General features: G+C 38.2%; 1 protein-coding gene across 1 annotated transcript; it reads right to left on the bottom strand.

Annotated features, from left to right (window-relative positions):
* Positions 1-8,001: 8,001 nt before the first annotated feature.
* On the bottom strand, positions 8,002-9,599 carry LOC148020751 (SKP1-like protein 1A). Its single transcript, XM_087698570.1, has 2 exons — positions 9,238-9,599; positions 8,002-8,399 (listed from the first exon to the last, which is right to left on the bottom strand). The coding sequence occupies exons 1-2, from the start codon at positions 9,535-9,537 to the stop codon at positions 8,226-8,228; spliced, it is 474 nt and encodes a 157-aa protein (XP_087554696.1). The 5' UTR covers positions 9,538-9,599; the 3' UTR covers positions 8,002-8,225.
* Between the last annotated feature and the right edge of the window lie 4,093 nt (positions 9,600-13,692).

The following is a 13,692-nucleotide window of genomic DNA, read 5'->3' as shown; positions in this document are numbered from 1 at the left end:
TCTACTAGTATCTCCCTTGTATCTCAAATTTTGATTCATGATACTATCTTTTTCTCTAAGTAATTAATGTTATTATATTTCTTATACATTGTGATATTAGCTCAAATAGTTATCTTTTTCTCCAACTAATTGATTTAAATTATTTGGATAGCCTAATCTTAGTTCTCCATGGACTCCTCCCAAAGTCTTGCAATATTTCATGTCTAATTTAGGTAAATGTGGTTGAAAAAAAATTTCAAGGAGTTTTCAATAAATTTTTAAATAGATTTCAAGAGGAGTGTATGCTACATAAGAGGAGTTCCATTTAGAAAGGATAAAAATTATGTTGTACTCTTTCAAGCTTCTCGCTGGAGGTTTTTGAAAGTAATCCTTATAAAGAAAATGATGAATATAAGTGATCTATCTAGTTATTTTTATCATCCATGGTATCATCTATGAATCTCATAGCATTGGCAAAGTATCTTTGATTGAATCTTCATGGCTTGAGGGCCCACATGTGTCCATCATCAAGCATATCCAAATTTGTAAGTTTCTTATATTTTAGAAAAAATGATAAATAATAGCTAGGGTAAATAGCACAACCAAATTTTATATGCATGATACTTAATATACTTAAATACGATTTCAATGTTTGCCACTCCATACTTATTGACATGACTATATCTGCACAAAGTTCTCATACTTAGACCTAAATTTTACTAATAATAATAATAATATAAATAATTAATACAATTATTACCTTACAATAATCACAATTATAATCTTACAACAAGGTGAAATTTACTATAAATAAAAGGCACTAAATGAAGATATTTTATAGAATATATAGGTTAAATGTTTACATATCTTTTTTTCATCCTATAATTTAAAGCTAAGAATCCATCCTTTCTTGTGAAAGTTGACATGATCTCTTTTCTTTTTGTTGATCTTGTGAGAATGTTTGTAGGAGGGGATCATTCTTGTTTGATGGCATGGATCTTGTAAGTTGTTGGATGGTATACATCAATTCATCATGTATTTTGACTTGTGTATATCCATATAGAGCTATATGGTTTCCTACAAAAAGCCAAGGAAGAAGTTTGAGGTATTGCAAAGAAATGAGACACACTAAAACTAAAATAAAAATATTCTCAAAGTTAGTTTACAAGCTTAGTAGAACATTAAAAACTAAAATAAAAAGATACACATTAGACATTAACATTTCTTAAAAGATAAATTTTATTACCATATAATAAGGTAATAATATTATTATATAGAAGGTATCAAGTGAAGATCCTTTATAGATTACATGTGCTGAATGTTTGCATGTCATTTTTAATTTTGCAAAACTAGAATCCTAGAATTCATCATTTATAATAACATCTCACCGTTTCTCTTTTATGTTTAAACTTTGTGAAGACCTTCACCTAAGAAAAGCCTTGTTATCCAATCATGGGGCTTTAGAATATTGGTAGATGTGAGATATCATCCTCTCTTGCATTGTAGCATTCCATGCTTACATAAAGTTAGATGGTTGCTAAGAAGAAGCTATGGAAGAAAAAGTCTTTAATATTGACCAAAAATGAGGTTAGGATAGACATGAAAAGAAATGAAATGAGAATAGAGTAGAGGTAATGCAAAAAGGAGTTTGGAGGAGCTAAAGTGCCAAAATAATGAGAGTTACAAGACAATGCACACAAAAAGGACTACACAAGTTACAAAAACTTTTGAAATACTCATAGATCAAGGTAAAAGTTTTTTTACTTCTTTACTTTTGACATGACTTAAGAATCCTACTTTTCAAAAAGTCACATCACGATGTTGAAAGCAAGAAAAATGACTCAAAAAATGACATTATCAAGGATAGATCATTTGGCTAAAATTGCATCATGAATATAAATTTAGAGGCCCTTTCTTGGCCTCAAGAGAGTTGAAACATCCAAGGATCCACTATGGGTAAATCACGCATATCCTAGGTCTTAGTGTCCAAAATAATAGAGAAGTAGGCCTTGTCACCAAGGTGTGTATATGTGTGCATGATGGATAGTGGCCTCCTCTAAAACTAGAGGAACAAGATCCCTCTCTAAAGCCTAAAATATAGAGGGAATCCAAAAACTCGTGAATCATGACATCTGTAGGATCTAAGTGGAAGAGGGATAGAAGGGAGAGTATCTAAGATCCAATCAAATAGTGAGGGAGGGGTATTATAGATAATCTCTTAATGATCTCATCAAAGCCAGTGTCCTTGGAGCCATAGATGATGGAGTGGGAATGCGTACCTTTTTGCAAAGCCACAAGTGGGCAACAATCTTTCTCTCTCGATGAAGTGGATTGCAAAGCCAAGGGTAACAAGACGAAGAGCCATTGTATCTCAATGGAGTAGACTATGGAGCCAAAGGGGATGGTGAATAGCCATTATCTCTCAATGGAGTGGACTCTAAAGCCAAGGGTCATGGAAGCCACAAAATCCAAAAGTTGATGTGGGAAACTTCTATAGCTCATCGTGGGGACTCTAAAAGGGCTTATCGCCTCATGAGTTGATGTCTTTAAGCCTTCTTTTCTAATGCAGATTGTATGTTTTCATTGAGCATAGAACTTTGATAACCAATGTAGAATAACCTCTATCACCTAAAAGAACAAGGTGTCACAAGGAGTGCTTGGGGGATAAACACACGTACTCTAGTGGTGCTAGGGAGAAAAGGTTGATGGCAATAATCTTATATGGAGTAATAGTTCTTGCTACAATAGGTACACCACCCATGCTTTTGCCTTTGGAGAAGCATAGCACTAGGGCTTCAACTTGTACTGGAAGGATAGGAAGGAGAAGAAGATAGTGTTATCTCCCAAGTGATGCATTGGAGTGAATAATAAGAAATCTAAAAGTCTTTGCTTCCAGCAGTTTTTATTCACATTCACTAATGAAGAGGATATTTAGCTCTCTGAGCACCTCTACTCTAATACTATGTAAAGAAATGCAATAGTGGAAGTAAATCAAAGCCTCCAAATAGAGAAACACAAGTTGTTGAATGGAAGACAATTGCAGAAGAGGGCTAATGAGATGGATGGATGTCTCAAACCAACAACACTAGTAAACACAAATGTGGCAGCTCTTGAAGATGATGCCTACTAGCTGGAAGCCTTAAAAAAGACAAAATGCAACATGTCAATGGTAGTAGGGCAGCCACTTTGATTAGTAAACGCAACTATCAAAGGCTTGAAAGATAGCTTGCCATCAATAGAATGAGGTTGTTACACTAAGGAAGTGTCCTTAGGATATGGAAAGTGGTCGCCACACTAAGAAAGAGGGGTGCAAAGTTGTGGCAATGTGTAGAGGCTAATGATGAATGAATTGGGGTAGTATAGAGTTTCCTCATATGGCTTATTTATATGGGATTTTGGAGCATTTGTCCTACCATGTGCAATGAATCCCAATAGTACAAATAAATCCTTTTTGAGACTATTAGTGGAGACCAAAAATAAGAATTCATGCACTAGATTTAAATGTTAATAGATTTGATGACTTTGGTTGCTCAACATCCTCCATCAGGCCCAAAAAGATGCCCTAAGTTAAGTGAGAGAAGCCGATGATGAGGGTAAACCCTTGAAATCACAATGGGAAGGAACTCCGCTCAACAAGAAACCTATAAGGAAGAGTAGTAGGCAAGGTAATAGTTAATGATATCTAACACACGACATCAAGAGAGAAGCCACCAGCTTCATACCTCCATGTTGGTAAGAACACAAGTGTGTGCCTCATCCTAGGTTTCGAGTGTAACATGCCCATGCTAGATAAGGTAACATTCAATAGTCATTGGGACATTGTTTGCAAGTAGCAACGTCTGAACCCCATGGGATTTACGAAGTTAGCTAGTCGAGATAATTATGAGTCTACCTCACTACGAAACATGAAGACATCAACCCAAAAGGATCGATGTGAAGGACCACGTATTCCTACAATCTACCTAAAGAGAGATGTAAGGCCCATCTAAAGGGACCACTTTGTAGCCTCTTCTAACCAATATCACACTTGTTTCATAAAGAGTGTGGAAGTCTTTTAGGCTTTCAAATCTCAAGGACTAGTACTCTGCCACACACTATTTCGCTAAAATAATGTTGATTTTTCTAACCCAACACTTAGGTATTCATGAATAATCAACTCTAAACCTTAATAATCATGTAGAAAGCCACCTACCCTATCAAGTCCACCCATCCATAGGATAGGGTCCCACCATGTTATGAGCACATATAGAAACAGCTTTCTTAAATAGCCCATTACACATGTTTTGTTGAACATTCTTTACACATGCACATTAAAACAATTGAGAACAATCCTTTTTGTAAAGAAATATTTCAAAACAACATTGTGCAAGTTGTATAGCTTATCACCTTTGGGACAAACATCCAATCACTTGATTCCCTAACCCTTATTAGGCTCATATTTCAATCTTCTTCAAACTAACACCAATCTATCTAGAGTCAAGTCTTCCGACAAGTGCGAACATACCTTCAAGGTGGCCTTTACACCACTTGTCCAATTCATTCACATATTTAGATGACCGAGTGAATATTCTCTATTCAAGGAGTCATTATAGTCAACACAAGAAGCACCCAAGACAACTAAGCCACTTCCAAAATCAATCATCTCACAAAATTAAATCCACTTTAGCAATCATTACACAATAATGCATATTCATTAGCATAAGTATTGATCAAATAGCATTAAAATTTTTGTCATGGACTACATTCTAAGTTAATAGCTCCACTAATTAACCTCATTAGTTCCTTTCGAAGGTCCTTGAATTGGACTTTAGGAAGCTTCTTAAGGAAAGTCCAAGGTTTAGACTTAGCAATTGCTTAGGCATAGATTGGAGGAACATTAATTTAGTAGGAAAGACAAGGGTTTAGTTTCACCAATTACTATAAGGCATAGATTGAGGGTTAGTTGATATACCCTCAATATTTACCATTCTTTCAAGTTTATTTTGATCGTTCTTATAGTCATTTGAATTATATAACTTCCTGTAACTTAAGGATCCCTTATTTAACACCTACATCCCTTTTTAAATTTCCTAGTTTAGGATCCACTTACTAACCTCATATAGAAGTCGTTCGTCTAAAGCTCTAAAAAGGAACAAGATAGTTTGAATTTATCCCCTTTTTCATAGATATCTATATCCTAAGCCCATGCATAGATTATATTCTTAAGAATTGCATCATCAATGTCTAAATGTTAACCAACGATGGTGTGCATGCCTTATTTGGTAAGGACTAGCCCTACAAGCCTACAATTAAGAGTCAACGAGCATATCCTTTCTAGAACTAACTTGCCCCTTGGGCACAACATCCACTATTTGATAATAAACTTGGTCTTAGGCAAGCATGCCCTCCTTGATAATGAACTTTGGACCTAGGGCAAGCATGTCCTCTCCTAAGACTAACCCAAGCATGTCCTCTTCAAGGCAAAACCCCTTGTGTATTGAGCTTGGACAAAGGGCCAAGCCCAATTGACACAAAGCAATGTGATCTTGGATTAATGCTCACTAGGAAAATCAACTTTTGAAGGGAAAAAAAAAACTTGAAAAGAAAAGCTAGATCCTAAGTTTGGAACTTAACACGAATGAAAGGATAGAGTAGTTTGTAAAGAGAATAGTATGCAAAGATGTGCTTCAACAAACACTTATAGATGTAACAACTAACGTGGAAATATACACAATGGAAGTTTCCCTAGTCATTTTGCTCAAATGTGCATGTGAATCTGCATTCACGTATTTGATCAAGTTCATGGCACACATTACCTAGATCCATATATACCTAAAAGCAAGAAAACAAGGATACTAGTAGGTACCAACCCAAGCATGTTATAATAATCTTATACCCAAATTATACATAAAAATGAAGTGCAAGGTCAATACAAAGCAATTAGATGGCAATCATCATGATGACAAAGGCAAGGTTGGCAACACCAAGTTTCATAGGCTTGCTCAAGAGGAGTTACTACTACAACTAATTTGTTGCAATAGCACATGTTTTCACCTAAAAATGAAAAGGTTCTAATACATGCAATGCAAAATGTGAATATAATTAGTACATTGTGATCTCTAGTGTGAGTCTCAAAGGTATTCAAATCATGCTTGTAATCTATTAAGAAGAGCCACTGGCATGCAATGAGTGCAAGTAACATTACCAGGTAGACAATTATTTTCCAAACATTACTTGTAGGTCAATATTGAGGTTGGATGGAAACCATCAATAGGATACAGTTAAGAGAGTAAACATGGCAATAGGCGACCATGTGTAGTAGTGGTATTCAAGCTAGAGGACAACTCAGAAAAGGAGGAATTGTGAGATGATGCTCACATGAACTCTCACCTTTTTTTCCTCACCTCAAAAAACTAGGCATTGCTCTCTTGACATCCCTCCTAAACAAAAGCTAAGGCAAGAAGCTAGAAGTGACCATCAATAATTTAACTAAGTAGTTTGAGGGGCACAATCAATACATTGGACCCATCTTAATGAATCAAGCACCATGGCAAGTTAGATTATGAGTACACATTTGGTGATCAAACATATTGATTAATATGAATGCATTAGACATGAACTACATGCATTCAGGTCATGATGGCACACGAATTTGGCAATAAGCAAAGTTTTATCAGATGTTGACACTACGGCTAAAGCACACCTGAGGCTTAATCACTCACATTATCAGAAAATCAACATTACTGAAAACCATCATAAGCATAATGACAATCTAAGATTGTTGATTTCCCTATATTCCAATCACTGACTAAACTTGGAACAACGAGAAAGCACCCTGCAAGGACAGGATAAATTTGCACTTCAGTAGTGTCAATATATTTTAAGGTTACATTGCACCTATTTTTTGCAGACATCAGACTTCGGCTGAAGCACAACTGAGGCTTAATCACTCGTCTTATTAGCAAATCATCACTACTGATAACCATCATAGGAATAATAGCAATCTAAGATTGTTCATTCCCTATACTCGAATCATGGACTAATCTTGGAACAACAAGAAAGCACCCTGCAAGGACAGGATAAATTTGCAGTTTAGTTGTATTGATATATTTTAAGGTTACATTACACCTATTTTCGGCTAACTAAGGAGTGTACTACCTATCAGGAATAGCTCTACAAAATACATTGATCATTCATTGAATCAAAAGAGAACATACACAAAGACCAGTTTCCTTCTGCAAAATGTACAAGCATGTAGCACACCCCTTACCTCCGAGTACTTGAGGATTACAACATCTACCAAAACCCTCCCAGTCCCACAAATATGGGATAGCGTTCTCTGATTTCAACATCAGACATAGTTCTAACTTTGTGTATACCAGTGGGAACATGGTTCTTAACAATGCATATCAACAGTAAAATGAATGATGAACAGTTTAAAAGACAACTAATCCAACAGTATATACCAGCTAACCTGTGGCCAAAGGTACTAGATATTCTTGTTCTTGTCTTGAACCCAGATTCTTTGACAACATAAACAGACCCTTACATGAGGCCATGAAGCATGGCCAACATTTCACCACGAACCAGTAGGTGGCATCTTACACTGTGCTCTTTCATGCTTAGGCATGAAAAAATGTTTGTGCATTTAAAGAGAAATCACACTTTGCCTGATAAAGCATTTCCCAAGAAACATCGGACCAGTGAATACCAAACAATGTTCTCGTAGAATTGAGTAATAGACAAAGCACATCATAAAGCTGTGCGTTTAAAGAGGGAAAACACACTTTGCCTGACAAAGAATTTCCCAAGAAACATTGGACCAGTGAATACCAAACAGTGTCCTCGTAGAATTGAATAATAGACAAAGCACGTCATAAAACTATCCCATAATCCTTGATCGCAGGTAAACAATCCACAAAGACCATAAAGAAAAACAATCTCACTATGATTGGTCATTCTTGCCTGCCCATGGGGCTATCTTACATATTAATTTTGCCTCTAGTAACAGAAAACCATAAAAGGTGTAGATCTAACCAGATCAAGACACAGAAAAAAAATGAAGGCTGTATACATGCATCATAATAGATCCAGTGTACAAGTAAATGTTGCAAAATCACCAGTTAAAACAAGAGAGTAGACCACGTGCCCTTGAAAATCAACAGCACTTCGAGTTGACAAGAGCCAGTTAGAGTGGCAGTAAGTATGTGGTGCGATCTATTGGATGATCATTCTGTAAATTACAATCAATGCCACCTGCAAGCCTCTTACTCAAAAGCCCACTGGTTTTCTTTTCTTACTTCCTCCTCCTCTTCTGGAGTAAAATCGTTGACAATGTTGAATATCTTTCTGATTTCTTCTGGAGTCTTGTTCTTGATCATGTCTGCAACTGTCTGGCATGTGAGGTCTAAAAGATCCTTTATGTTGAGATAATTGGCAGCCTGAAAATTAGTAGAGAAAACAACTTAAAGGCCATGCAGTTTAATGTAGCCTTAGCAACCTAGGGTTGATGACATATATATGACAAGAACATAAGCACTGCCTCATTAAGTTGAACACTTGAAGACAGAAAGAACATTTGTTGGAGCCACTTCTCTATTGTTGTCTGGTGTGCATGTCAACGAATATATCAGGTGACCTGCAGGGTATGTCGGGATGAAAATCTGTTTTCCTCTAGATGCGTTGAATGCAAACAGCTATACTGGCATGAATACCACAGTTGTCTACAGTTGGTGTTCATTCCTGAATTGGCTTCCATACATGCTGTCGAGTATCTGTGTTGCCTAGTGTTAAGTGACTTGTAGGGGCTAACGTGACTTACAGGGACCTACGTCTACTCTACTTTCTGTAATAAGAAGTTTCCCGTGAATGCCTCGACTGCAGAAAGTAATAACAAGCCAGCAACTGACGTGATAAGTAACCTCGAAAGAAGACAGCATATTTGATGATAAGATAGTAAGGTACATCCCTTTAGAAAACGACCTACACATATAATCTTGTCCTAATTGTTTAAATGCAGAGGTTAACAACAGTGCTTGCACCTAAAAGCCAGAAAGTAAACCTGAAAATCCAACACCGCAATTTCTAGCAAACAAGACAGTTAGTCCAATGTAAAACCATGAGAAAAAGAACAGACGAAACCCTAAAACCTAAGCAGTAAAGCACAGAGGAGGGAGACAAATCTTTTCGGAAGAGAAAACGAAAAACAGCCATCCCCTTACGCAAAGAAAACGCTTAAAACCTTGAGACACGCACACAGAGAAGAAGAGAGAGGCATACCAAGATGAGATCGAAGAGGGTCTGCTGATCAACCTTGACGAAATCGGCGTCGAAAGCCTTGATGTCATCTTCGGAGGGGCCGGCCTTGACGTCGGTGGCGGCACCGCCGCTGACATGGAACTTGCAGTACTCGACGATCTTGGCGAGGATCTTGCCGGCCACGTTTGGAAGCGGGATGGGAAGATCGCTGCCTGTGTCTTCCACCATATTCTTGATGAAGGCCGACTGGAAGGCCACTGCCTCCTCCACCTCGAAGAGCTCGCCGTCGGAGCTCGTGAGCTTGATGGTCTTGCACGCCATGGCCGTCCCCCCTCTCTCTCTCTCTCTCTCTTATGAAAGCGCGCGAGAAAGGTAAAGTAGAAAGGTCAAAACTGCTGCTGCTGTTATGTAAAAGAGAGAGATGCTTAAAAGTACCTTCTCTGAGAGTGTGTGTGCGTGTGTCACGTGTGTTTGTGTGTGGGAATTTAATATATATATATATATTTGATCATTTTTATATTATTATTATTATTATTATATTTTTATTTTTATTAGTATGATTATTATGATGTTATGGGACATGGCATGATCTTTTTTTTTTAAACGCGTGAACATTATTATTGTAATACCACCGCATGTCTACCCCAGGTTCAAACCCACACACCCATGAAACTTGAGCTATGACCCATTGGCTCAATCAAATATTGTTTTCCATTCTAATACTACAAAGTATCTATATCTTCTTAACTATCTCTTATTTTACAATCTACGAACCTATCACCAAACCTCACAAAATCCTATGGAGCATGCATTCAAAGAACCTTGAGAGAAATTTTGTATTTCCAAGGATTTAGAGAAACCCCAACTACCATGTTGCACATGCCACAGAGTCTCTCAAAATACCCACTCATCTCTCTCTTTCACATATGACCGATTCTCTCTCTCTCTCTCTCTCTCTCTCTCTCTCTCTCTCTCTCTCTCTCTCTCTCTCACTCACACACACACACACACACACACACACACACACACACATTGTAACTTGACATGGCCATCACAACCCTAATGGTGCATTTTGTAATCTTATTATGCAAGCATGACTCAACTTTGACTCTGAAGGTGACAACAAGTCTCTTGATTCTTTCTTTATGACCCAAAAGACTACCATGGAAGAATGAGTGAAGAAGAAAGTGTGATGGTGATCATTGACCCAATGCTTGCAGATAAATCTCTAGGTCCAATGGTAGTAGTCATGCCCATGACAAAACATTACAACACTATGAGGATTTGTCATTGTGGAAGAGAGAGTACCACAAAGGTAGTGGCCCACTAGCTGCTTTTCTAGCTTGAGGCAACCAGGTGTAAGCTATTCAAAAATGGATACCTTTTTGCACACCACAACCTCCTCACAAGGCAGCCCCCTCCATGAGAACCTAACTTGATTACCCATAGAAATGGCTACTAACTAGCCTCTAAATCTATGGACAACTCAAACGGAGGACTATTCTGACCTTGCTATGGACATGCTACCAAATAACACGTGCAACACAAAGGCAAGTGCATGCATGTGCTCCCCAATGAGATAGAACAGGAGATTAGCATACCTTTTCATGTCCTCATCTTGCATGCACATGCACCCTTGAGCTTGTGCAAGTTCTACTTTTTCCTATTGTAAGAGTTTGATTTTCTTAGGCCTTGTTGAAGGGCTACAACCATGGCATTGGGGAAAGTCTAGATAGGAGGCCTCACAACCATGCATTCTATCTTCAAAGCCCCTTGTAGCACCCCAGCCACAAACATCACCACTTGTTCTCTTGCATTTTGATGTTGTGCCACATAGAACCCTTTGTTATATGTCACTTAGACTTTTGCATGCAAAATGACCAGCACCACCTAGAGTTCAATGTGCAACCGATTCATTGTTATTTTGGCACACAGAGAGAGAGAGAGAGAGAGAGAGAGAGAGAGAGAGAGAGAGAGAGAGAGAGAGAGAGAGAGAGAGAGAGAGAGAGAGAGAGAGAGAGAGAGAGAGAGAGAGAGAGAGAGAGAGAGAGAGAGAGAGAGATTCAATCTCATATCATGCATCCATCATTCACACATGTCGGCGAAATCCACATACATTTGCTATGTAAGAGGAAGTAAGCAAAAGAGCTAGGATATAAGAGGAAAGGAGCAAAACATATGGGATCATCACCCTCACTATAGCTTCTTCTCAATCACTAGGCTCCTTCCTAGCAATAATTGGTGAAGTGACGCACTTGTTCTAAGAGAAGCTCTTGGCCATCCTCATCCTTTAGGTCTCAGGAGTGAGGATTCCTTTAGTTCACACACCATTGTCCCTAACCATCACCTCCACCCCTTCAAGTGCTCCCCATCAAAATCTGCTAAACCAGTATTTGAGTTGTGAGGATGAAAAGGCCATGTAATGATTCATTGAAGAGCGTGCTCTATCTCTACACTGATTAGATAGAGATGGGTGCATGTAATTGAATATGGCTCCATGTTAAAATGCACTTATATGTGATTTTTCACCAAGTGTAAGTGTGTTTTACAATCTACTAAACCTATAATCAAACCTCACAAAATCTATATGGCACACATTCAAAGAATTTCGAGAGAAAATTTCTATCTTCAAGGCTTTAGAAAACCCCCAACTTGCATGCTACCTTTAAATGTACATGCCACATACTCTCTCAAAATAGCAACTCGTCTCTCTCTTTCACAAAGGGTTCATTATTTCTCTCTCTTTTTCTCTCAATTTCATTTACAACTCATTACTTCTCTCTCTCCCACTAGCTACCTCACCTTAAGGGAGTTCTCTCCCTCCCCCCCATGTGTGTGTGCGTGTGTGCGTGCATACGTGCGTGCGTGCGTGCGCGCGTGCATGTGCACTCCCTTCTCCCCTTGTATGTCCATTGAAGGTGCTCTATAGCACACCTCTTACCCTACAAACAAAGTCATTTTGTTGCAAATTATGCAAGGAGAGTGGGGGTTTGCCTACCCAAAGGTTGTTGATGCTAAAAAAAAGGTTCAAAAGAAGCAACCCACAAGTAGTAGATGTTTGTCTCTAGCATGCTACCTAGGGTTTTGAAGACAAAGGCATGGTTGTGAGGCCTCCCATCTAGACCTTCCCCAATGCCATGGTTGTAGCCCTTCAATAAAGCCCAAGCAAATCAAACTCTTGCCACTAGAAGGAGGCAGAACTTGCTCAAGTTGGAGGGTGCATATGCTTGTGAGTCAAGGATGTGAAAAGGTATGTAGATCTTTGACTTTGTCTCACTAGGGAGCAAAGCAGACCTGCCTTTGTGTTGTATGCATAATTTAGTACCACGGCCACAATAGGATCAAAACAGCCCATTTTTGCGGGTAATCATGTCAAGTTGTTATAGAGGGGTGTTGCCCTATAAGGAGGTTGTGGTGTGCAAAAAGGTATTTGCTTTTGTATAACTTGTGCCTTGTTGCCTCAAGCTAGAAAAGCAATGGTCAACATTTGAGAGAAGGCTACCTTGAGAGGAGGATAGTAGTATAGGAGCACAGCACATGGGACTAAGATGATGCATCCTATTGTCTCAAAAATTTCACTCATGAATGTCATCAATCACCTCTCACATGGCCAACTCATGTGTGTGACCAAACAAGGACTCTTGATCTACCATTCAAACAAAGAGTTAGAATGAGGACTCCAAAAAGCAGTGATGTGTTCACATTACAAATCTTCTATATACCATATCTTCTAATAAGGCTATGCAAATATATGGGTAAGAGTAAGGCTCTAAGATATAGTCATACAACGTAACATGGTTGATTCTTGCATTCACATAGAAGAGAATAAAGCTAGGAGTCTATCTTTGTAGGGAATGATTGGCTATTGAAAGAGTTTCACCCTTAGTGGCAAATAATTACAGGTGGTAATGAATAAGAGGTTCTGGCAGTTGCTAAATACCAAATCCAATGGGGCTAGAAAAAATAGGTTTTGCTATCATTAGTGGCATGTGGATTTAGAACCTTTGGAAAATTGTATCTCCCATGTTCTTTTCCATTATAGCCACTCTCATGCCTGTGGGAGTAAGTTAATACAATAGATTTTCTCGCTCATCTTGGCATGAGTAACAGTATGCATACCATGCTTTCTTATCAAATTTGAGAATGGGGTAGTGCCACTCTAGTTGGCTCAGCCATATATCCCTAGTTTTCTTTTTGAGATAACTATTCCTAGTCCCAAGTGCAAAAATATCTATGGAAATCCTGTAGACTCTGTTAATTGAGCCAAATTTATGCGATGTTTTCCCTTGACTTGATGAGCAATTGCACGACTTGCAAGGAAAGGGGTCTCTTAAATCTTTGTCTTCATCCACCTTGAAATCAAAGGTCGCCAAAATGTCTAGATAATGCCTCTCTTGGTACTTTCCCATAGTTTCTTTAGGGTTTTTTTTTTCTTCTCATGGTAGGATTTTTTATGGAAGTAGGTGGTCTATCACT

The sequence above is a fragment of the Lygodium microphyllum genome, chromosome 18 (assembly GCF_053477565.2).
Source record: "Lygodium microphyllum isolate KBCC chromosome 18, Lygodium_microphyllum_v1.1.10, whole genome shotgun sequence".
In the NCBI taxonomy this organism is placed as follows: Eukaryota; Viridiplantae; Streptophyta; class Polypodiopsida; order Schizaeales; family Lygodiaceae; genus Lygodium; species Lygodium microphyllum.
The sequence above is the reverse complement of the archived record's forward strand: the minus strand, read 5'-3'. Positions and strand labels throughout refer to the sequence as shown.

Excerpts from the sequence above, each read along its gene's own strand:
- LOC148020751 (XM_087698570.1), bottom strand. The coding sequence starts at position 9,537 with ATGGCGTGCAAGACCATCAAGCTCACGAGCTCCGACGGCGAGCTCTTC. Across the intron at positions 8,400-9,237 it reads CCCTCTTCGATCTCATCTTG|GCTGCCAATTATCTCAACAT; the intron begins GTATGCCTCTCT and ends ACTAATTTTCAG.